The 21,522-nt window shown below is 43.5% G+C and overlaps 2 protein-coding genes across 2 annotated transcripts in view; one reads left to right on the forward strand and one right to left on the reverse strand.

Moving 5' to 3' along the window:
• The window catches only part of STOM (stomatin), a 117,606-nt gene extending 112,946 nt beyond the window's left edge, over positions 1-4,660 (forward strand). The window contains exons 5-7 of the mRNA XM_009322129.1: positions 424-627; positions 1,129-1,263; positions 3,167-4,660. Of these exons, the coding sequence (XP_009320404.1) occupies positions 424-627; positions 1,129-1,263; positions 3,167-3,361 (534 nt within the window). The 3' untranslated portion in view covers positions 3,362-4,660. The remainder of the gene's footprint in view (positions 1-423; positions 628-1,128; positions 1,264-3,166) is intronic.
• A 626-nt stretch (positions 4,661-5,286) lies between these two features.
• GSN (gelsolin) lies at positions 5,287-19,250 on the reverse strand. The gene is made up of 17 exons (XM_009322027.1): positions 19,052-19,250; positions 17,624-17,825; positions 16,515-16,669; positions 15,219-15,380; positions 14,826-14,975; positions 14,488-14,577; positions 13,244-13,376; positions 12,702-12,790; positions 11,685-11,900; positions 10,719-10,852; positions 9,816-9,906; positions 9,173-9,343; positions 8,061-8,235; positions 7,655-7,779; positions 7,028-7,105; positions 6,259-6,319; positions 5,287-5,772 (listed from the first exon to the last, which is right to left on the reverse strand). The coding sequence occupies exons 1-17, from the start codon at positions 19,184-19,186 to the stop codon at positions 5,603-5,605; spliced, it is 2,337 nt and encodes a 778-aa protein (XP_009320302.1). The 5' UTR covers positions 19,187-19,250; the 3' UTR covers positions 5,287-5,602.
• Positions 19,251-21,522: the final 2,272 nt, after the last annotated feature.

Below are 21,522 nucleotides of genomic sequence, written 5' to 3' on the forward strand. Positions count from 1 at the left end.
GTTATGACATGCTAGTTTCAGAATAACAGGTTAAAGTTTCCCAGGTGAAAGAGCATATGTATTTTGGTGTAAATTATTTCTGATGGTTTTTTTCTGTCACTTGTATGAATTGCAGATCCCTCTGTGAATTTGAAGAAGTGAGTTAGAAATAACATTATGGCAAAGCTAACAGAATTTATTTTTCAGTGAGAAGTGTTCTAATCCCATACTTAGTCTTAGCTTCGCAGAGCTATACTGGAACATTTGTGCACCTCTATGTAGACGTGTTCATGTGCAGCATACATGTATAAGACCTTTTGTTTTCAAGATGGTTGCTTTATCCTGGAAGAACTAGGAGTTTGTCTAGTAAAACAGATATGTAATTATCATCATAGTCAATAAATACATCCTTAATTATTATATGCTTTCCCCATTGCTTTTTAGATCTTGACCAAGGACTCTGTGACAGTTAATGTAGACGGAGTGGTTTATTACAGAGTTCAGAATGCCACCCTCGCTGTAGCAAATATCACAAATGCTGACTCAGCCACCCGTCTTTTAGCACAGACTACTTTGAGGAATGTTCTGGGGACCAAAAACCTTTCTCAGATTCTCTCCGATCGTGAAGAAATTGCACACAGCATGCAGGTATGAGCAGCTTCACCTAAGCAAACCATCAAACAATCAGTTAAGCAGCAATCCGTGGATAACTTCCAGGTCAGGATTTATTTTACCTTCCAAGCGATAAGCCAAGTTGTGATTTGGAGCTTTAGGCAAAACCCTATCAAGAGCTCTTGGGATGGCATTCTGTGTAATAAAAACAAGCGACTAAAACACTAACGGGCCAGTGGGGCTAGCAAGCGGGAATGATGGATACAGGAGAGGAGGGCTTCCCTGGATCAGTCTGTCAGCACTCTGCTGTTGAAGGAAATTATGCCAGAATTCCTTCAATATATTAATTGAGCTCTGGAGGTTTTTTGTTAGTTTACAACAGTTATGCTTTTATAATTACCAAATCATAATATAAATACAAAAGCCCTTAAAGTCCAAGAGTTGTAAGATAATTCATTTGGTTTATTGGTCATTCAGATTTGGACATTTGTTTGCAGCCAGGTAGCTGGCTTAACTTAATTGTCCTGCCTTGTATAGGCCACGCTTGATGAGGCAACAGATGATTGGGGCATTAAGGTGGAACGTGTGGAGATCAAGGATGTGAAGCTACCTGTCCAGCTGCAGAGAGCAATGGCTGCAGAAGCTGAAGCTGCCCGGGAGGCGAGAGCTAAGGTAATAACATCAACATGTGCATTTAGATTTATATTAAATTGGTTTTTTTCTTCATGAATAATTTAGTGTGGTGATGTAGAGGATGAAGATTCTCAGCCAGATTGTGTTGTGGCAAATAGGAGTGCAGGGCAGGATTTTTGTGGATTTGTGTCTGGGTGCTTGCTCTATTTCATCTTGGATCATGCAGGTGAGATTTCCTTCGAAAATGCAGAATCTCAATTTTTTTACCACGCTCCAAGAACAAATCATAAACAGAACAATTTTTTGCTGGAGCCTGTGGTGAATTAGAAGCCAAACTTACTTCCAGCTTTCTCCTGACTAGCCCTGATTTAAGGCAAGTCCTTTGTTTTCTGTTTGTTACTTCATATGAGAAATAAAACAGCTTAATACTTAGTTTTGTCACCCTTAAGCTGACCAGTGAGCCGTTTGGTCATGACATCTTCTTCCCTTCTGAGGTGGGAGAAGGGGATACTAAATATTGCAGTTTGGAGTAAAAATGCTGAGGGGCAGTTAGAGCTGTCCTTCCCTAGGACTAGGCAAGTTGGCTTTCTCCCTTAGTGTTCTGTGCCCTGCCATTGGTCTCCTCTGGTGGTTTCTTAATCCTGTCTCGAAAACTTATTTTGACCTCCATAGATGCAACCGTGGATTCTGTTTTTTAAAAAACAAGCAAGCAAAACCCCTAGCTGTCTGAAAAAAAACTTCTTTGGTAGACTAAGCTGATAGATGAGGGTTTCTGGTAGATGTGAGTGGTCTGTTGAGCTGCCTGCTCCTAGAAAAATGGAACTTGCATTCTAAATACTAAAAACTTGTCTTGGCAAAGGGAAGTTTACTGGAGTTCATCTAATGCTGTGGAAATTACATCCAGTCTTACGGTGTTCATCTTGCGTGCGCACACACGTGTGAGTGATTTTTATGCACATATATATGACTGATTTTCATATCCGCCATTAATGTGGAGTTTCATTAACTTTAACCTGTCTTTAGGTTCTAATTAAAAAATTTGGTTTTTATTTTCATGGGAAATAAATGCTAAACTGAATTTCATTAGACTTCGGGGCTAGCAGTTATTGAATGTGAAGTTGGTGCTGCACCTAGGAAAAGATCTTTAAGCCTACATTAGTGCTCCAAGTATTAACGTCTGCTTTTTTTTTTTGAAGCTTAATTACTTTGTGATTATTCTTTTATTATTATTTATTCTGACGTTTAAAGGAATATTGTGCCCTTGCAATAGAACTCTGTAGGGGAATATGCATTTGCCTGTGCTGACACGCACGTAAATTGCCTCACCAATAACTTACCTGTTAAAACAGTGCCATCCTCCAATCCAGCCGTCCTTTACAGAAACTCGGAAAAATATTTATATTGTCCCAATGCAGAAGGGCGTTGCTTGTAAAGAAATGCATGACCACAAATCTGTCCCTAATGAGCTCATAATTAAAAAGAATGAGGGAATAAAAAGGTATTTCCCCAGTATGCCATTCACTTGTCAAGCCCTTGTAGAGACAAAAAAAATACAGCTTCAAGTAAAACGTGTTTTCAGATATATGGGGGAGTGCCTTCTGTTTTTGAGAGGCGGTGCTGAAAGAAGCACAAAGGAAGCTTTTGAAAATGGAACAAATGCACCCGTTGCCTTTTGAAGACACGGTGCCCGCTTTTGTGATCCGGCATCCTGATGCTGAACGGGAGGAAAACAGGCACACAGGCCTTGAAAGCAGACAGGAGTAGCTTATGTCCGAGCGAGAGAAAAGGCAGAACCGGTGAAAGAACATGGTAAGGGGAGGTCACTTGATCAAAGCGATGAGCAGTGTCTTTGGTATGGCTTAAGGCTGAAGACATCCTACAGATTTCTGGTTTATTACTGTGCCAGAATGAATGCAATATTTCACTCATTTTGCTTCCCCAGGTAATTGCAGCTGAGGGTGAAATGAACGCTTCCAGGGCCCTGAAAGAGGCATCCATGGTTATTACGGAGTCCCCTGCTGCTCTTCAGCTTCGTTATTTGCAGACCTTGACTACCATCGCTGCGGAAAAGAACTCCACCATCGTCTTCCCATTGCCCATAAACATGCTGCAGGGCATCATAGGTGCAGATCGCTAGGTAGAGTTGGAGGAGAGAGTTTGGGGTGGGTTTTCTTTTTTTTTTGCTACAGCGAATGTTTGCAACGCTGAATTCCCTGTGTGTTATAGCTTATGGCGGTGCTAACGAAGTGGATTTGCTGAGGAACCTCTTTTGTTATACTGTTTGTTATAAAACTTACATGTAATGTTTGTGAAGATGGACAATCAAAATATTTGAAATTGAAAACCTCTCAAAATGAGTACAAACAGATTGTGATCTTAAATAAGCGTGTATCCATACTATCCTGGATGGGGACACCTTTAATATATAACCTCCCATTTTCAAATAGCATATAAAACCATTTGTGGTGAAGATGAGATGATCCAATATTTGGAAAGAGAAGTATTCCTTTTAATAAATGGGTCTGCAGCCCTGCAAAGGAAGTGGAACAGCCCTAACTGTATTCTCGTGGGAGCGTAGCTCTATGAGATGAAGTCATCTGATTGCTGGCCTGTGGATTGGTTCTCTAGCTTACACAAGGAAAAGTAATGGAAGCTGATACAGGAGTGAGTGAGAATACTGTACTGGGTACTTCTCAAAATCAGGCTCGTACTCCCTAAAATAGTCCCCCATTCATGAGAAACAGTTGTTAGCCACGTTACTGAAGTGGAACTTCCCATCTCTGTTCTGCCACACAGAAATGGCATAAACATGCCGTAGTTACGGATACAATACGCTTGCAGTCACTGATGGGCTGTTCTGTTGTTGCGGTGGTATGCCTGGATAGGTTTATGCTTCTTTAAAGCACTGAAGAGTTGTTGGGTCTGCCTTTATCCGTCTCTCTTAAAAATTATGTTAAAAAGCCAAAGTACCGACTTCTGCATTTTATCCAGGTCTAAAACCGGCTTCCCTAGGAAGTAAGATCTCTGTAATTAGTGGGGGGTCGTGACGTTTAACCGAAGATTCTCTAACTGTTCATATATCTGTTCTAACAAATTAGTGATTTACCTGTTGATGCTGAGCAGGCCTGTAGTATTTGTTGTGACACTAAGGGCTTATACTTAATACCAAAAGCGTGTAATCTTCAGTTCATGTAGTCTTGAGCTGTAAGTCTGTTAAACTGTATTCATATTTTGTACCTGTTCAGCAGATGTAGTTACAGATTAAAAGGAGAAGAACTAGAGTCTGTGTGGGGGAGAGGCTCTTCAGGCCACCACCATCACCGAGTTTGGCATCTGGTCTTTAATTACTGGGAGGTGGCACTGAAAACGAAAAGCCAAGATCAATGATATAAGTGCCCTTCTCACACTGGCCAGCATAAAGTTCCTAACTTGTTTTTTATCAGTTTGGTGTTGACAGGTATTTTAGTAAGGGCAAGGTCTGCTTGGCTGGGCCTTTGTCACTGTCAGGAAAAGATGCCTAAGCGCTGTAAGGGCTTGAGCCGATTGGCGCTGTTTCTTTTCTGCCTGTTTGCTGTGAACTTTTTTTTTCCCCCCCGCTGCATCATAAACCCAACATCCCCATCTGCACGTGTTTGTCAGTATTTCAGTTAATGCAAGCTGAGCTTGACTTTGCTAGGAGAAATATGGTTAACAAAGATGTAATAATTAGCGTTACTGCGCTCACGCACTTGAAGTGGGAAATGGTGTAACTGCACAGCTTGAGGTTAGTCCTTGGGGACGATGAGTGAATCTGTAACTCCCACTGTTGCTGCTGTAGATGGCCACCCCTGTGAATTCTTGTTGACACCAGGAGCATACTTTTTGCTCTCAGCCCGAATCCAAAAACATGCTGTTTACTAATGAGTAACTTTCTGAGAAAGTAGCATACTGTTAATTTGTCAGGGTCTTAAATGCCGATAATTCTGGGGAGGGGAAAGCAAAACAATCCCCAAACCCCAAAAATCATTTCTGTAACCACGTAGTAAAAAGTGCACGTGCAAAAGATGGCACAAAGAAGGTTTAGTTTTCTAAGATGTATTTGTTTCAAGCAAGTTGAAATGTGGGATCTACAGGTTCTGTTTAATGTTTTCTTCTTAGTAACAAACCCTACCATTTCTATTCTTCACATATTCCACACAAGCTTTATTGTATTAAATATAATCAAAGCAAGGAGTAGGGTCAATGACTGGTCATGATTGTTTTCAGTCATTATTGCACAGGGAATTGGCTATTAACATCATTGCCTTGTTAACATGCATCCTGCAGGAGGAAGTGGCTCTTGAAGGCATTGAAGGCACTAAACTTGCTCCGTTTTAAAAAAAGAAAGAAACCTTGTTACTCAGACATCCACATCTGCCATTGCTCTCTGTAGAGGATCAACAGACCAGTAGTCATCATCCCAGCCCAGGAACCAGCCGGAGAAGGTTGGCGGCTCAAACCCTTGCTTAACAACTGTGACTGGAGTTCTCTTATCGCGGCTGGCCGGATCCGTTTCAATGTACCGTTTAGCTGAAAACACACAAGTAGAAGGAAATCTCAGAGAGTACAAATCTCACGGAGCAAGGGCTGGAACAGCTTAATTGTAGCTAAATGGATGCTGGAGATACAATTTCAGGTTGTTCATTTAAACAAAAGAAAAAAACCCACCAGAGTTTTCACTCTCTGGTTTTATCTACACCTGTCAGAAGACCGGCATTTGTTTGTAGAAAACTGACATTAGGATTATAAAACGCTGTCATACAGCGGCAGCTACGCCCGCTTACCCACACGAGGATACTTTTTCAGTGTTAGGGGTTGAGCACAGTGTGTCCGATGCCTACACCTCTCCATGCTGGTCTTGGGGATCCTCCTTGCTTGAGAGATGTGATCTCTTTGATCGCAACATGGACTTTTATGTTGGGATTAAGGTATGTTTCTCAGTATATTAAACCGCCTGCCTTATGATCGGATAGTGGGAAAATAAGAAACGGTTCAGAGAGGAAAGTGTGACATTACCAGATTTCAAAGCCTCAGTCTTTTCTTCTTCTTGGGCATCTTTCCCAATCCATACAAAGACCTAAAGATAAAAAAAACCCATATGCATTATTTTGGCAACAACCAATCTCTTTATGAAAGCAAGGATAATTTAGACAAAGTCTCACCGAACAGAGTGTGACGCGGAACACCACCACACTCGAGCTGGTGTGTCTGCATTGGCCTATGTGACTAAAGCTATTGGTAGATAACGAGAAGCTTTTTGAGTGCGTTTTATCTACATAAATTCTAGATACATGAACAAATTATACACTAGCTTAACTTCAGGAAAAAGTAGCAGATGTTTGAACATTTTTACATAAAACATACAAAATTCATCTCTTAAGTTGCCTTTTGGCTGATTTATGCACAGTCTGTTACTGAAAAATAACAGGAAATGTGTCAGTGTCGTAAACCGCTGGATCCTAACAAGGGTTCCCAGCCCTCTCCAGCCGGGACAAGGGTGCTGCCCTCGAGAAGTTTACAGGCTGGGGGAGTACGTACAATACACAACAGCCTGTTTTCTTCAGCCCTTAAGCTAACCAAAGAGACGGCAGGACGCCAACTCTTTTCTCAAGGTCGGGGTGTAAGTTCCCTTCAACGTCACTAGTGAGGTGATTTGTTCTCAGGCCTGAAGATGAAAGGACTCCATAATACAACAGCTCTTCCAGCCCTTGCAATTTGGGTCTCAACCTAGAGCCAATTTGTGCCTATTCTTTGCTTCCTTCTTCACTAGGTAAACGTGACATACCTGATCCCATGTGTCAAGGAGCATAACATCATCTGTAGCAAGGTCATCCTGAGTCAGATCTCCAGGAACTTCTTCAATCTGGAAAACATAAGGTTAAAAGATGAGCACATACTTCAAGCGCCATTTTACCTTTACAGGAGAAATCCAGTTCAGAGAGGTTCTAGTTTCACCTCTTGTCGGTGAGATGCATTAAGTTAGACACTGGCATGGTATTTCACCATGCAACTCAGGCTCCGTCACAGACATGTTCTTAGACCACAGAACACAAAATCAGCCTCTGTCTACCTAGAGAAGCTGTCTTTCACTCACGCCTGAGGCTTGTAATGCTGCTGCTTTTTACTTGAAAGATTCAGGAGTTAAAATTTGAGGAGTCTGAATGCTGGTTGTTAACCAGGGCAGGACCAGTTTGGTGCTTCAGAAAGTTGCTGTGCTGATGCAACAGCGCAATAGAACGAGCTGCTGTCTCTGCAGAAAAACGGTGCCGATGCTTTCCTGCTGGAGGCAGCACCGCAAAGGAAGAGAAGGTGTAACAGCCTGCTGGTTGGCTCAGAGCAGACTGGGACTGCGTTTCTCCCAGCTTTGTCAGATGGATGCTGAATTAATTGACATATCTTCTTAGATACTCACAGTAAAGCGTCCACTCTTGTTGGAGCATGCAAAAAGACGAGGGGGGTGAGCATCCATCTTCTTGTCCTTCAGCCGGGGAGAGGTACGGTAAGGAGCTTTTCCACCCAAAGCTGCCCAGAAATTATCTGAAAAAGAGAAGGAGATACTGATGCTTCAACTGTTCGTGGAAATCACAGCAGCAGTATGGTTTGGGTAGGACTTGAAGCACTCTTCTATGTCAGAAAGTCCCAAAGGCCTACAAACATGAGTGCGCTGTTAAACATAATGAAGATACTTTGGAGAAGCCCCTCTGTGCCTATGTCCACGTTTCGTTGTTCTGAGAGGCAAAAGAAAATATCCCTTAAATAATTACTGAGAACATGCAGCTACACAGAAATGATCTCGGACTCCATCGTGCCTCCCTCACCTGGCTCTCTGCCCTCAGAAACCTGTACTGGGCGAGCTCCCAGCGTCTTCAGCAGCTCTTGTGCTCCCGATTTCTCAGCATTGCTGGCTCCTTGGCCAACCCAAAGGTAAGCCGCAGAGGGAGTTTTCAGGACAAAGGCGTCATTGGAGTTCAGCTGACTGGCAGTAGGATCCAGCTGAAAAAAAAGAACATTGCACGTGTCGGATGTAATCGTCCTCTACACAGAGCCCATTATTTCAAAATAAAAACCAGTACCTATCGTTGAATAAACTGCAAACAAGATATTCCATACAAGCATGTAAGGTTGTGAGATACGTTGTATATTTGCCTGTATCCAAGTGACGAGTTAGACTTAAATCGTATGAGAAGAGTAAATAAATGTGTGTTTCGGTGTGTAACCTACAGATACATACGACGTACGGCAAGAATGCTCGGATCTGTCCTTTTGCCAGTCTTTATGGTTATGACAGGAGATCTAAGAACTCGCTGGGGAGACCGAGCAGCCCTGCTGCTGAGGCTGATGAATCATTAACGTAACTTCCTCTATGTCAACAAGGACATGCCATCTTGAAGCTAGAAACTCGGGAAGTTGCTGCAGACATAAGACAGTGCTCTTGCCTCACCTGTAGCCACTGACTAGGATTTAGTCTCTCTTTTGTTGTACGGGGCGGGGTTTGTGTGCATTTTCTTTCAAAGGAGTAGGGCTCTTTTAACCATGTCCTGGCACAAGTTCTGTTTGCATATAGGGTACTTAGCACTTTCTGTCTTCAGCACTGTTGTCAGGCAGGCTTGGAACAAGTCACAATGGCCAGATCCTAATGGTTTTCAACAGTGTGAGAAGCATCATAATATGCAGGGTGCAGCATTGAGTGGGGACTTAAGAGAAAATAGCTTAAATGTATTCAAGGTGATATTTATAAACTAATTAGAAAATAGTGATTATCACTACTCATCCACGGGAAAAGAGGAATCTTTTAACAGTTGGTAAAGTTTTCAAAGTGTGTTTCAGTTTACATCAGAAAGCTCAGTTTGGCCCTCGTTCTGTTCGGAGGGATCATGTTCCCATCACAGCCTACGCATACAACACGGAAGTTGACTCCCCTTCCACATACCTCTACTGCTCTGGTAGCTCCCGAGGTGCTGGATCGGACCTGGAACAGCCGCGTTTCTGCAGGTGCTGTCTGGCCTCCTTCCCTAGAGGTTCCACCCTTGTAAACAATCAAGGGCTTTCCACCAAACATACTCATCAGATGAGGTGGCTCTTTTCCTTGCACTACTCGTTTCTAGAGAAAAAGAAACTTGCTGTCAGTTTTAAGCTGCTGCTGAAGAGTAGCACAAGGTATACTACGAATGGCCTTGACAACCATCTTTCCAGCTGGAATATTCGTATAGCACCCAGCTGGTCACAGCTTAGCTATTACCTCCCGCACAAAAACAGACCAGTGTTTAAACTGAGCCCTCACAATGGCCATTTCATTTTAATTGGCGAGCGATCCACTGGCACGGAGGTAACAAGTAACAGCCGTAAAAACCATCCTGTCTCGTACAGGCCACTTGTAAAACTCTCCTGTGTAATAGGTGGAGTGTAGGTTAGGCACACAGCCACGCCCTAACACCTGCACCGTGGCTGGAGGCTGCCACTACGTGACTGGGTTTCTCCACTGCCAATTGGTATCTCATAACTATATATATAAAAAAAATTTATTCCCCCAGTGTTGTTTTTTTTGGTTGGTTGGTTGCGTTTGGGTGTTTTACCTGCACAGGGCTGCCTCCCAGCTCCTCATCCAGCTGTACCGCAAGGAATGCAGAGGTCGCAATTTCATCTCGAGTGGAATCGGCACCCTGCCTGAAAGACAAGGCAAAATTTGAGTTTTATTTTCAGCCCTTTTCCCCACACACCCCCACACCTTACAGAGATCAAGAAGAGCTAAGGAAAACCTTTGTTACCAAACCTCTGCAGCACTTCATTCAACATGAAGGAGAAATTCATTATCCTATATTCTAACACGGTGATTACAGAGGGAGATAAGAACGTTTTCTAGATAATAAGCACAAATTCTTTAGTGTCTTCATGCCTATCTCCCATTATCTTTCTAGCAGCTAGTTTAAAAACATGCCTGTTGGTACTGTTATCAGCAACTACACGTGCAGCCCCATACCGACTGCATCCTTTCCAGTTTCAGTTAGACAGCTTGCCTATGCCCTCTCTGCTTGCTGACGAGCGGGAAGACGACCACTGTGAGACCGCCTGCTGAAAAACTCCTCTGTAAGGGCATGGTCTGGGAACTGTAACAGTCACCAGCCACCAGCCGAGGTGGCAGAGTATCAAAAATTAGTTACAGCGGTCTTGAAAGATGTAGGAACTCTGCAAAAAGAACTAGCGCTTGATCCAAAGCAAGGAGTAACTACTACTGGGGGGGCAATAAAAAGAAAAAAAAAATACTAGCACAGTAATTCCTCCCATTGTCCCACTTCAAACAAAACATTCCAGACCTCTGGAATTGTTTTGTTTGCAAGGGAAGGTTATCCAGGGTGAAATTTTACCCCCTGAGGATCCTCTGTAAGTGGGAACCAACAGTGATGCATTTTTGAAGACGTGGACTCTCAGCCCCACAGAGCCCCAGTATTTTCTGAGTTGCATCAGGAAAACTTTCTTACCAAGTGTAAATAATCTGTCCCTGTTTTCCAGCGTGCTGGTAATTGTACAAGACAATATAGCTATCCCCTCCGTAGAACTGGCCATACGTCGAAGGATCCACTGGCACTTTCTCTGAGCCTTCTATTCTCCAAATCTAGAAAAGGAGAGAAGCAGAAATATTCTGAGTTCCACGTGACAGCAGAATAAGCAGACTTTCCTGGCAGAGCTCCGGTGCCATTTTCTTCCAAAATTCAGCCTCCCAGAACTTGCAGCCCTGCAGCCCCACCTGCTGGGGAACGCCGCTAAAAGCCTGGCATTCCCCAGCCTGCAGCCAGGCCTGGAAGCAGGGCACGTGTAGCTTATCCGACTGTGAGCTCCCAAAGCTTGATCGGGTTCATCAGAACCACTGGAGAAAACGCGAGTCAGACTACTAGCACCACCAGCACTGACGCCCATTTTGTACCGGACACGATCATCTCAATTCCTCTCCGTTAGACGGCCAGGAATAGAGCTTTTAGGCTTTACTGGGGACTTCTGAAAAGTCTAACGTTGGCTAGGACCTCTGTGGGCTTTTGGACAATACTCGGCCCTTTCAAGCCCACCTCCACAACTGCTTCTACGTGCAAATGCATGCTCCCAGGCACGTGAGATAGGTGCTCTGAGACAATCACCCATCACACGTGTGATGGCAACAAATAGAACAACAGGGAGGAGGAATGAGAAAGAAGTCCAGTCCGCACTGTCGGGTGAAGCACTGCCCCCAGGGAAATTTTGGGGTCAAAATTAACTGCTCATCTACACCTCTTAGCTGCAGGGCTCTCGAGACCCTGCTGGTATGTCTGGTGTTAAAAATTCCCCCAGTGTTTACGAAACTGCAGTGTTGATGGCTCTCAGGCTTCCATTTGTCTCGCTGCTCTTGCGGGAATGCCATCAAGTAGCAAGGAAAATTCTGGAAACCTTCCCAAAGGGATTCTGACACTGCTCACCTGTTTCCTGCCAGAGCCGTCATCCTCCATCCCGTGCTGGGCAGCCATGGCCTTGGAGGTGTGCAGAGTGGCAGCATCGAAAGGTACCTTCTCGATCTTGGCAACGTGACCAGAAATGTAAGCCTGCCCCAGTCCTTCTGTCTGGTCCTTGTCCCGCCAGTTCTTGAAGAATTGCTTAAACAAAGGTGTCTCACCACTCTCAGGGAGGACTTGGACCTGAAACAAATGAGCCAGCCCATCAGGAGCAGCCTTGCCCCCCACCCCACACAGCTCCAGCTCTGGCTACTCCTTGCTTCATGTGACCCCTGGTTTCAGGCTGACAGAGAATTGCCTGGCACAACTCTTCTGACATCACAGCAGTGAAATGCTTGGTGCCAAGATGCGGTATTAGGAGCAATGTCAGGTCTCACTGACGCCATAATCGGAGGCACAGCAATCAATAGTACCTCCAGCTATTATCATAGTGGGCAGATCTTTTCCAAGAGAAAAGACACATCACAAACCATCTGTTTTCTGCTGCTTGTGACCACTAGTCTGAAGGGATCTGTTTCGTTCAAGCCAGCGTTATTCAAGCCTCTGTGTAGTAAGGACCTTCCAGGTGTAGCTATCACAACCAACAATATGGGTCTCAATATGCTATAGGATGCAGTCACTCTCAGGTGAGTTCTAAAGAAGGCTGAAGGGATGTTAAGCCCTTAGAATCATCTCCCTAAGAACAAGAAGGGCAGGTTTATCTACGCCTTCTCTTTTTCACTCTTTGGAGAAGGTCACGGAAAAGGTAAAATGTATCTGAGAGGAAGAAACGTTAAATACAGGTTGTGTTTGGGTAAATGCTATTTTAAGGACAGTCTTAGCCCAGGAGCAACACTGCAGTATCTCCCTGCAGAAGAGCAGATCACCCAAAACAGGAGCTACTTGAAAGACTGCTAGTGACACTTCACATGAGCCGTGCTCTGGAGTCGGTGGCCTGTGTGGCAGAGTCTGGGGGTTGGCCACAGGTGGGCTGCACGTCCTTACCTGGGTATGTTTCGGATAACCCATCTTATCAATGAACTCAGAAGCTGTTTTCAGTGCTGCCTTCTTTTCTTCAGAGTTGGCACTCTTGCCTTTAACGAAAATAGAGAGAAAAGAGGTCAACTTTTAAAAAAGTTCTGCGTACCCAGAGAAGAAACTGTCCCAGGTACTTCTACCTTTTGCAACAGTAGAAGGCTCAGCCTTCCAGCTAGATGATGCCAAATAGCAAATGACAATTGTTCGATCTCTTTTATGCCTTTTGTGATGGCTGAGAGAGCACAATTGACTTTCTACTTACGATATTAATTTAGTTTTTTCTTCCTGGTTCCCAGGACTCTCCCTTTAATTCTCTACACTAAAGACCCTGTACCTCGGCACCTGACATTTCAGATTAGAATGCTTTTCTGAGATTGTTAATGCTATCCGAACTTGCCCTGAAAAGCACCACCACCATCAAGTGTATGCTCCCCTACCCGGCTTGAAAGAAACAGGGATTGGTAACTGGATGAAGATCATGATCAGCTTCACCAGCATCTCTGTGGTACCTTTCCAAACAAAGATCTTTCCATCCGTGCCATGGTCCAGAATGAAGCAGTCATCTGCACTCAGGGCTGCCTGGGAGAAGGGGTTCTCATTTGCCACCAGGGAAACTGCCATGTTCCCGGCCCCGTTGGAGACCTGTGATAACGCAGCATGGAGATTCGATAAGGCATCGTCTGTTCCCCTCCAGCTTCATGGCGATAGTCCAAAACTCAGGGAGTGGAAGGGAAATAAATTTGAATGCATTGGCTGCTTCAGGCACTATTGTTTTTCAAACAGGATACCTTTGACAGAGCAACAGTATGACAAAAACATAACACTTTCTCTGAAGATTTCAAGTACTTCTAGCAAAGCAGATATAATCAAAGAAAGATTGATCAAAAATGATAAATATCCTTGGTGCACAAGCAGACAAGAAATATCTTCTAAAGCAAACCAACTGCACCCAAGAACTGGAGGGAACAGTCCTGGTAACTGTGAATAGGCCTCCCTGCGTCAAGGGGGTTTAATAGTCTGAGTTCCTGTACTTACTAATGGATAAAGGTCCACATTACAAACCATCTTGGCAGATATTCACCACATCATTACCAGAGACTGCTGTAGAGAAGATTCCTCCCCAAAAGTCTTGGACATTCTTCTACACTTATACTAGCTGATGGCAAATGTTACCTTCCAAATCATTGCTTCATCATGCTCACTGGATGTAGAAAGGGGTAGATCCTGGTTCTCAGGCTCACTATTTCTAGTTCTTTCCTGTCATCTTCCTAACACAATGCATGATAACACAAAGGAAAACTCCCTTTTTCCCCCATTCGATTCACACTCTGCCTTTCCCTCAAAAATTCCTGGGAAGTCCCACCTGTCTCACTACAGTCAGCAGTGGGGATAAAGACAATATGCAGTATAAGCAACCAAGGTTCATACATAAAACTTCATAAAAAGCTAACAGCAGAATGAATGCTAACAGTCCAGCAGAAGCAGGACTCGCATGAGCTCAGCTCCTCTCTGCTATTCCAGCTCCATCTAATTGTGCAAAGATCACTCCATTCTCCACAAGGTTATTTGTCAGGATTTTGGAGCAGGCTGCCCAGGGAAGCGGTTGAGTCACCATCTCTGGAGGTATTTAAAAGACGGGTAGATGAGGCACTTAGGGACATGGTTTAGTGGGCATGGTGGTGTTGGGTTGACGGTTGGACTCAATTATCTTAGAGGTCTTTTCCAACCTTAATGATTCTATGATTCTTGTTACCTTATAGAGCTTAGCCAGCTTTCTATTGGCTGTATCAGTTCTGGTCTCATCAGAAACTCCTGGTGGCAAACTGGGCTTTGGTCCCAGGACCTGTGAGAGAGAAAAAAAATTACCAGCCAATCCAAGAGAACAAGTAGAAGAAACTTCTAGATCAACAACAGTGAAAATATACTCTGATGTCCCAGCGATGCAGAGGGCCAAGTCTGCATTGAATTGTTTATAGCACTAACACTTCATATGTAAAGACACACAATACTGAGCCTCTCTACCCATCCCACCCATTCTTCCACATACCACCCTTCCCACTCCAGCACAGACAAATGGACGAAGCGAATAACCTGAAGCATCTCCTCCCGCTCTGATCCTTCCTCCGAAACATAGACCTTGGCGCGACCATTCCGCTCATTGTCCCGAATCCCCTTGGCCAGCACAGTGGCCTTCAGCCGTTCTTGGCGGTTGCTGTTGGAGCCACACCACTGAAAGATGTTCTGGGGGAAGAGAGAAAGACAATGCAGCTGTCAGAGCATAACAACCCCGTCTCTAGACAAGATGGCAGCATGGCTGGGACTGAAAGGCGTTAAAAGACTGGCTATACCGTGTTTCAGAATGCTCAACGCTTGAGACAGCTTCAACAGAGTGTGTGTGTGTGTGGGGAGGGAAATCCTTACGTGAGCTACAGGCATCTCCCACCCCTGCAAGTCTGCTATACTTGTCTTTTGCATGGTACTTACACTGCCAAGGTCAAGGATGAAACAGTCCCCTGTGTTGAAGCTCTCCCAGGTCACAGGGACCTCCGTCGCTCGGACTGTTCGCCTGCCTTTGACCTGCAGAAGCCTCTGCACAGTCACTTCATTGGGAACCACATGCCTGAAGCCAGAAGCCACGCCACCAGCCTAAGGGAAAACAAAGAAACAACAATTCACACTTGTGCTGCTGCTTCAGAAAAAATAAAATCCTACTGATTTGCTATCAGTGAGCAGTTTTTGCCTCTCACAGGAAAGAAGGTCAGGAGAAGCTTGCAGAGAGAGCTAGTTTGCCCAGGCTGGGCTTTTGTATAGCACATATCTATCGATACATCCAAGCTATCCATTCCCAGAGCATCTAAAGGACACTGATACAATACAGTTGGAGATCTCCAAATTTGAAGATGATCACAGTAAGTTGAGGTATTAATAGGATTTTGACTGGTGGGGTGAAAAGTGTATTTCCACGTGTATTATATGTCCTGCCTACCAGGAATTATCCCAACCTCAGGATTCACCTTCTTTGCTGACAAAGAGATACTTGGACTTACTTGTCAATGTAGGCAACAGGACGAATGTCAGTTATCCTCAAAAAAAAGCACAACCAAATTCCAGTGAATGAAAGTAACAACAAGTGAGTGGGAAATAAGCAAAACAGAAAGACTAGGAAAGTCTTAGACATGAGGAAATGTAAGCACTTTGCAAGCATTTGACCTGATATCACTTTCCTTGTGCCATTGGATTCCTAACAAACTACCATTCTTGACTGTATGTTTCTACTTCTTCTATTCCACTTTGCTGCAATGGCACGGAAGAGTAACTCCCACTACTACTCATCTACTTTACCAAAACATTACGTATGCTCAGGAGGTGGGCTAAGCACAGAAAGAGACTGGAAAGGTCAAACTCTGTTATGTAAGTGGGGAGAAATTAAATCTACTGGGTAGGCGTTTCCCATTAACTCAGATTGCCGTTTCTTAAATTCATTCCAGACGTCTTGGGACTGTTCTTTCCTCTGCTTCTCAAAGAAAAACAAAACCTTGATTCCTAAAGTTTCCTGGGGCTTTGCTTGTGTATCACTAATTCAGCCAAAGCTCTCCCACTGGGATCTGCTGTTCTCCACCCTGTCAGTTCCAACTCATTGAAAACATCTGGTTGCGAATGGTTTTTAAGCAACTGGAAAAAGGGCGATTCTCACTCTTCTGAGAATTGGGCAGTGGGCAGGATGCCATTTCTTGCAAACTTGATTCAGCCTGGTAGTATAAAGACCCAGTCATCACCTACCTTGTACTTGATGCCAGATTTGAAGTAGCCCAGGAAAGTTTGGGACTCATGGCCTTGCACTTCGCGATGCTGAACAGCCTTCCCTTGAAGGTAGTCATCCATCTGGACAGTGAATATGGCAGCTGCCCCACGCTCATCTTGAGAGCTTTCATCTCCTAAGAAATGAAAAGGCAACAACTTGGAGGGAATGCAGGGTTTCTGCCTCTACATTCAACCGTGCAAAAACACCAGGGAGAAAGCAGATTACTGGGAAGTTTAGTTTCCAGGAAGGTCTGCAGAACAGCCATTTCCAAACTTTTCTAATAATGACTCCAAACAGCAGTATAAACTGTATATTTTTTCTGGCAGGCTTACAATACCATCGTAACTGCTGCAGCCCCACTGCTTCACAGCTGTCTCTGTGACAGGTATCATTCACTTTTCTTTCGCCATTTCACCCTGTCCTGGAAGGAAACTTGCTACGGAGCAAACACACGGACAGATGAATCTGCAGGAAGACATTATCAGGCTTTATGAAGGCTGTAGATACTAGTGGGGCACCAGTTCCACAGCAGTTTCCCTTTCTGGAGCTCTTTGGTGTGGAAAACCTATCGACAGATGGCAGATACGACAAGCCACCATGCAAGTATTTACATAGCTTTAACTATGGTATTGTCAAAGAGTCTGAGTTTTGCAGGATGTGGAGAAAGCCTTGCCATGTCACGCGGTGACATTTACTGCAGAAGGCCAGTTAGGAGGTCTGAACTTCAGGGGGAAAAATCCCATTCATGGAGTCAGGAGGATAACAACCAACCTCCACCCTTTCAAATAGAAAGGATTTCAGCCGCACCTTTCATCTGAGATCTTGTCTTCTCTGTGAGCTTCTGGAGAACAGGGACTTATTCTTTCATCTTGATCAGAAAAAGCTATTTCTAGGTACAGAGATGGCTGTACTCACTATTGCAGAAACCATTTCAAATATTTAAGGTCAGTAGCACTACATGCACCCAAAATTGCATTCTCACTGTACTGCCAGTTCTGCTTTTTTTTCCCTTGGGTAACACTTACTGGACAGGCCTGGTGTAGTGAGGGGAAGAGAGTTTGGTTTGGGGCACTCCCATCAGACTTACCTAACCAGAAATGCAAATCGTACTGGAGGTTCCCATTCCGCTGTTTGATGGTATTCAGCACCAGATAGGAATCTCCTGTGAAGAAGTCTCCATACAGATTTTTTGGCACTGGTACCAAATCAAATTTCTCGATCCTCCAAATCTGAAGGCCAGGTTCCTTCCCAGCCTTCAAAAACTCAGCGTGTTCCACCATGCTGACAGGCTAGGGGCGAGACAGAGAATGTTGTTCAATATGCATAGTACAAGGAAGCGCCTGTTTAAATTATATTGCTTCTGATCTCTTAACTATTGTTCCAGGCAACAAGTGGAAAGTTTCTTTGTTTCTCTTGCACTAAATTTTGAAGGAAAAAAAAAAAAAAAGGGGGGGGGGGGGAGTCTCTCAATCCATCACTGTTAATTCTCACTTCCAATCAACTCTACCTCCATGCACCTCCTGGCTTATTCCTGACTTACTCTTTCCTAGACTCTCTTTTCTCTGTTTTTTGTCTACCTCTCCTGATCTTACCCTACATATTTTCTTTACTAATTTATAGCTTTTTAATATGGCACATAAGTGAAAGACTAATCCCCTTGCTGACTATTCTTTTCCATAAATGCTGCATGACATTCAAGACTGTAGGAAATAAACCCCTTTTAACTAACATGTTGTGCATACTGCACAAACATTATTTAAAGTTTTCCTAAAACCAGCTCTTTCTGGAAAATTTTGTGAATATCAAAGTTAGATAATTAACAGGTTTCTTATCTCTCTTCTGTTCTGACACGTTACTTCAGTACTTCTGTGTAACTGTTCTCTTATAGGAATTACACTAATACACACAACATCCTGTCCTAAGGACACTGCAATTTTGGTTTAATATGTGTATTGTCATACTAATGCAATGTCTTAACAATATGCAATCCATTCTTTTAACAAATATAATGAACACTTTTCTATAACCATATTATAAAAGAATTCACGTTGGTAATACTGAAAGGAAATAAAACATTTCTGTCTTATTGGCAAAGGAAGTTTGTCCATATATTACAGCATGCCTTTGAGTGGTATCAGACGACAGGGAAGAAAAAATTAAAATGTTATATTAGAAGCATCCAGTATTTTGACAAAGAAGATAGTTCACAGTAGCTGATGGACAAAAGTACAATATGCTCAGCTTTCAAGGCAGAAATAAAGAATGTTGCAAACTAGAAAGCAAAGTAGCAAGTTAGCTACCAAAGTGATTCCAAAGCTGAAATCAGATATCAAACCAAGATGGAAAACAATGAACTTTTAACATTATGATTCCAGTCAGCCTGACTTAGTTTCTCCCAAATTCCCGCTATAAAATTGGACAAGCTCCTTAGAAAGAGTTAAAAGAGAGCGTGACTCTTACAAGCAATTGAAAACCAAAAGTTTTTCAATGTTTAATTGTGATGTTAATCACTTACCACAGCTGAAAGCACAACAGCTGCTGTAACAACATATCCAAGCCCTGCAACAGTCATGGAGCTAACACAGTTCAGCTTCAGAGCCATTGTGCAAAAAATGGTGAGAAAAATATAATTGAAGTCCTGTTTGCCCATTTCTAAGAGCAAATGGGCTTCTCCCTTCTTCTGCGGAAGCTGTAGGGAGTCCCAGCCCTCCTCTTGCTGCTAGTGAAGATGAACCGCAGAAGCCAATCTTTTATCAGGGACAAACACACCCACCCCCTCTGCAATATAGGGGCGTAACATGTTTGTGCAAACAGACCTCTTGGAAGTCTCAGAGACTCCTTCAGCCATTTACAGACACTTAATCCCAGCAGGCAATAACTCAAGACAATATGCTATCCATTACAGCCGACAGTGCAATTATGTTCAAACAAGCCAAATATCTAGTCATAAGGCCAGTAAGAGATGAAGAAATTAAGAGACATCAGCAACAGAGGCAACATTTTGTCAGCTGAAAACTACAAATAAATGGAAAGTTGATGAGACACAGAGGAACAAAAGGCTGTTCCAGATGGCAAGGGCTGTAGAGAAAGAGATTTTGGAGATGAGAAGAAGAACAGAGAAGCACTGAAAGGATACAACTGAATAACCTGAGAATGGAGGGAACGTGCCCTCATCTCTCTGAACTTGTCAGAGGAGCAAGATGCAAAATTCAGCATGTGCTTTGTGTGTCTTGTGCCTGAATGCAATCTCCACACAAGCTACTATCAGAGTAATACACTCTGGAGGGGTTTGAGATGGACCAATGTGTTTCAGCTCATGTGTTAGCAAAAGGGCATTAGTAGTCTGGTAGGTGACAGAACAAGAGCCAATTCAGTAATTTCACAACCAAATATTACTGAGGGTGTAGCAAGACCCTGTGACAGGAATATTCAGTTCAATGGAATTACAACATATTATGGCTGATCATAGCAAACCAATGATCTGCCACCAGTAAAGAGCTTGTTCTTCCAACCATCTCACACTTCAGCAAGCCAATCTATCACATTTTCCAAGTGCCTGCAGTAACTAAACTGCGCAGAAAGAGTTGTATCCCACTTTCCATTGCAGCAGCCCGGGAACAGAGCAGCCCGATGCTCTCACCAGAGGGTGGAATGGCTCCTGGAGGTGCAAGCAGCAGTCTCTGTGATACAGCATCTGGCAAACACTGCCCAAGGGATGCGCAGAGACCTGCCTCAGACATACTCGCTGGTACGTGGCTATGAATATCCTGGAAGGTCAAACAAGAATGCTAGGAGGAACATAACTAATGCCTACATGTGGCTGTGCTGCTGGTTACTCTTTTCCTCTTAGCGCACCCGGGGATGAATTACTGACAGTCTGAGGTTCCCACTTTCAGAGTCTCTCAAAGGATGCTTAAATAAGGGGCCAAATCCTCCACTCACAAAAGTCCACAACAAAACTTCCATGAGGAAAAGATCAGACCCCACTTTGTCTGTGCTTTCTCCGCTCTCCATGAGAATATTCTCTCTCTCTCTCTCTCATTAGAGCACTGCTTCTCTGTTGTCCAAGCTGATGCATTTTGTTTTGAAATGTCACCTTGGCAAACTCTGATTTAGTTAATGTACCTTTGAAAATTTCACTGGAAATTCTCAAACTGAAATAGATAATAAAAACAATGTCTTAGTCTTGCTGGTATTTCTGACCTCTGTGAAGGAAGTTCAGAGTGTCAGAGGTCTAAGACCCAGTGAAAAAAATGTTGGAACCCTGACTCCAAGGAAGCCAGCTGTGAGAGGCTTCTGCAGCTGCAGCAGACCCAAACCAAGATGACTGGATTGCGTAACACTAGAAAGAGATGGGTCCCTTCCAACTGGAAAAATACTTTGGAGTTTTTATTAATAAATACCTGTCTAGTGCCACACTTGGGCAAACTTCACAGACTGAGGGCAAAAAGACCTAGGATAATCTTCTTTGTTAGCATCCCATTTTAGGATATACTGTAATCTGCAGATATATGCTCATAAGCATATATGATATTTTGGAAAAACAATTTAGTTGGTCTTCTAATTAACTTGGCATTTTATAAGTTTTGCCCTCAGTCCAAGTTTGCATTGCCAACTACTTGCAGAATGTAAATACAGGCAAAAGAGGGAAAGAAAAATGAATAAATTGTATATTATAGTGTTCTTTGGTAAAAATTAATCTGAAGCATGTCTGAAGGGAATAAGTGTAATATACTCCAACAGCTGGTATGGTTTATTACTGCTGTCAGCAAATGTTGCATTGTTAAATCTAGCCACAGAAATCTGTGCTCTGGACATTTTATTGGGGGCATACGCCAGATGAGATTGCCAGGACTGTACCAAAAAGGATGTCCTGTTGGAGACATGGGAAAAAGGCAAATTTCAAGCTAATGTTACTAAAACTGTCCAGCTTAGTCACAGAAAGGGTGCTATGCAGAGCCAACATCTTATGCAAAGGAAAGTTAT

The sequence above is a fragment of the Pygoscelis adeliae genome, unplaced genomic scaffold (genome assembly GCF_000699105.1).
Source record: "Pygoscelis adeliae isolate BGI_AS28 unplaced genomic scaffold, ASM69910v1 Scaffold114, whole genome shotgun sequence".
Classification (NCBI taxonomy): Eukaryota; Metazoa; Chordata; class Aves; order Sphenisciformes; family Spheniscidae; genus Pygoscelis; species Pygoscelis adeliae.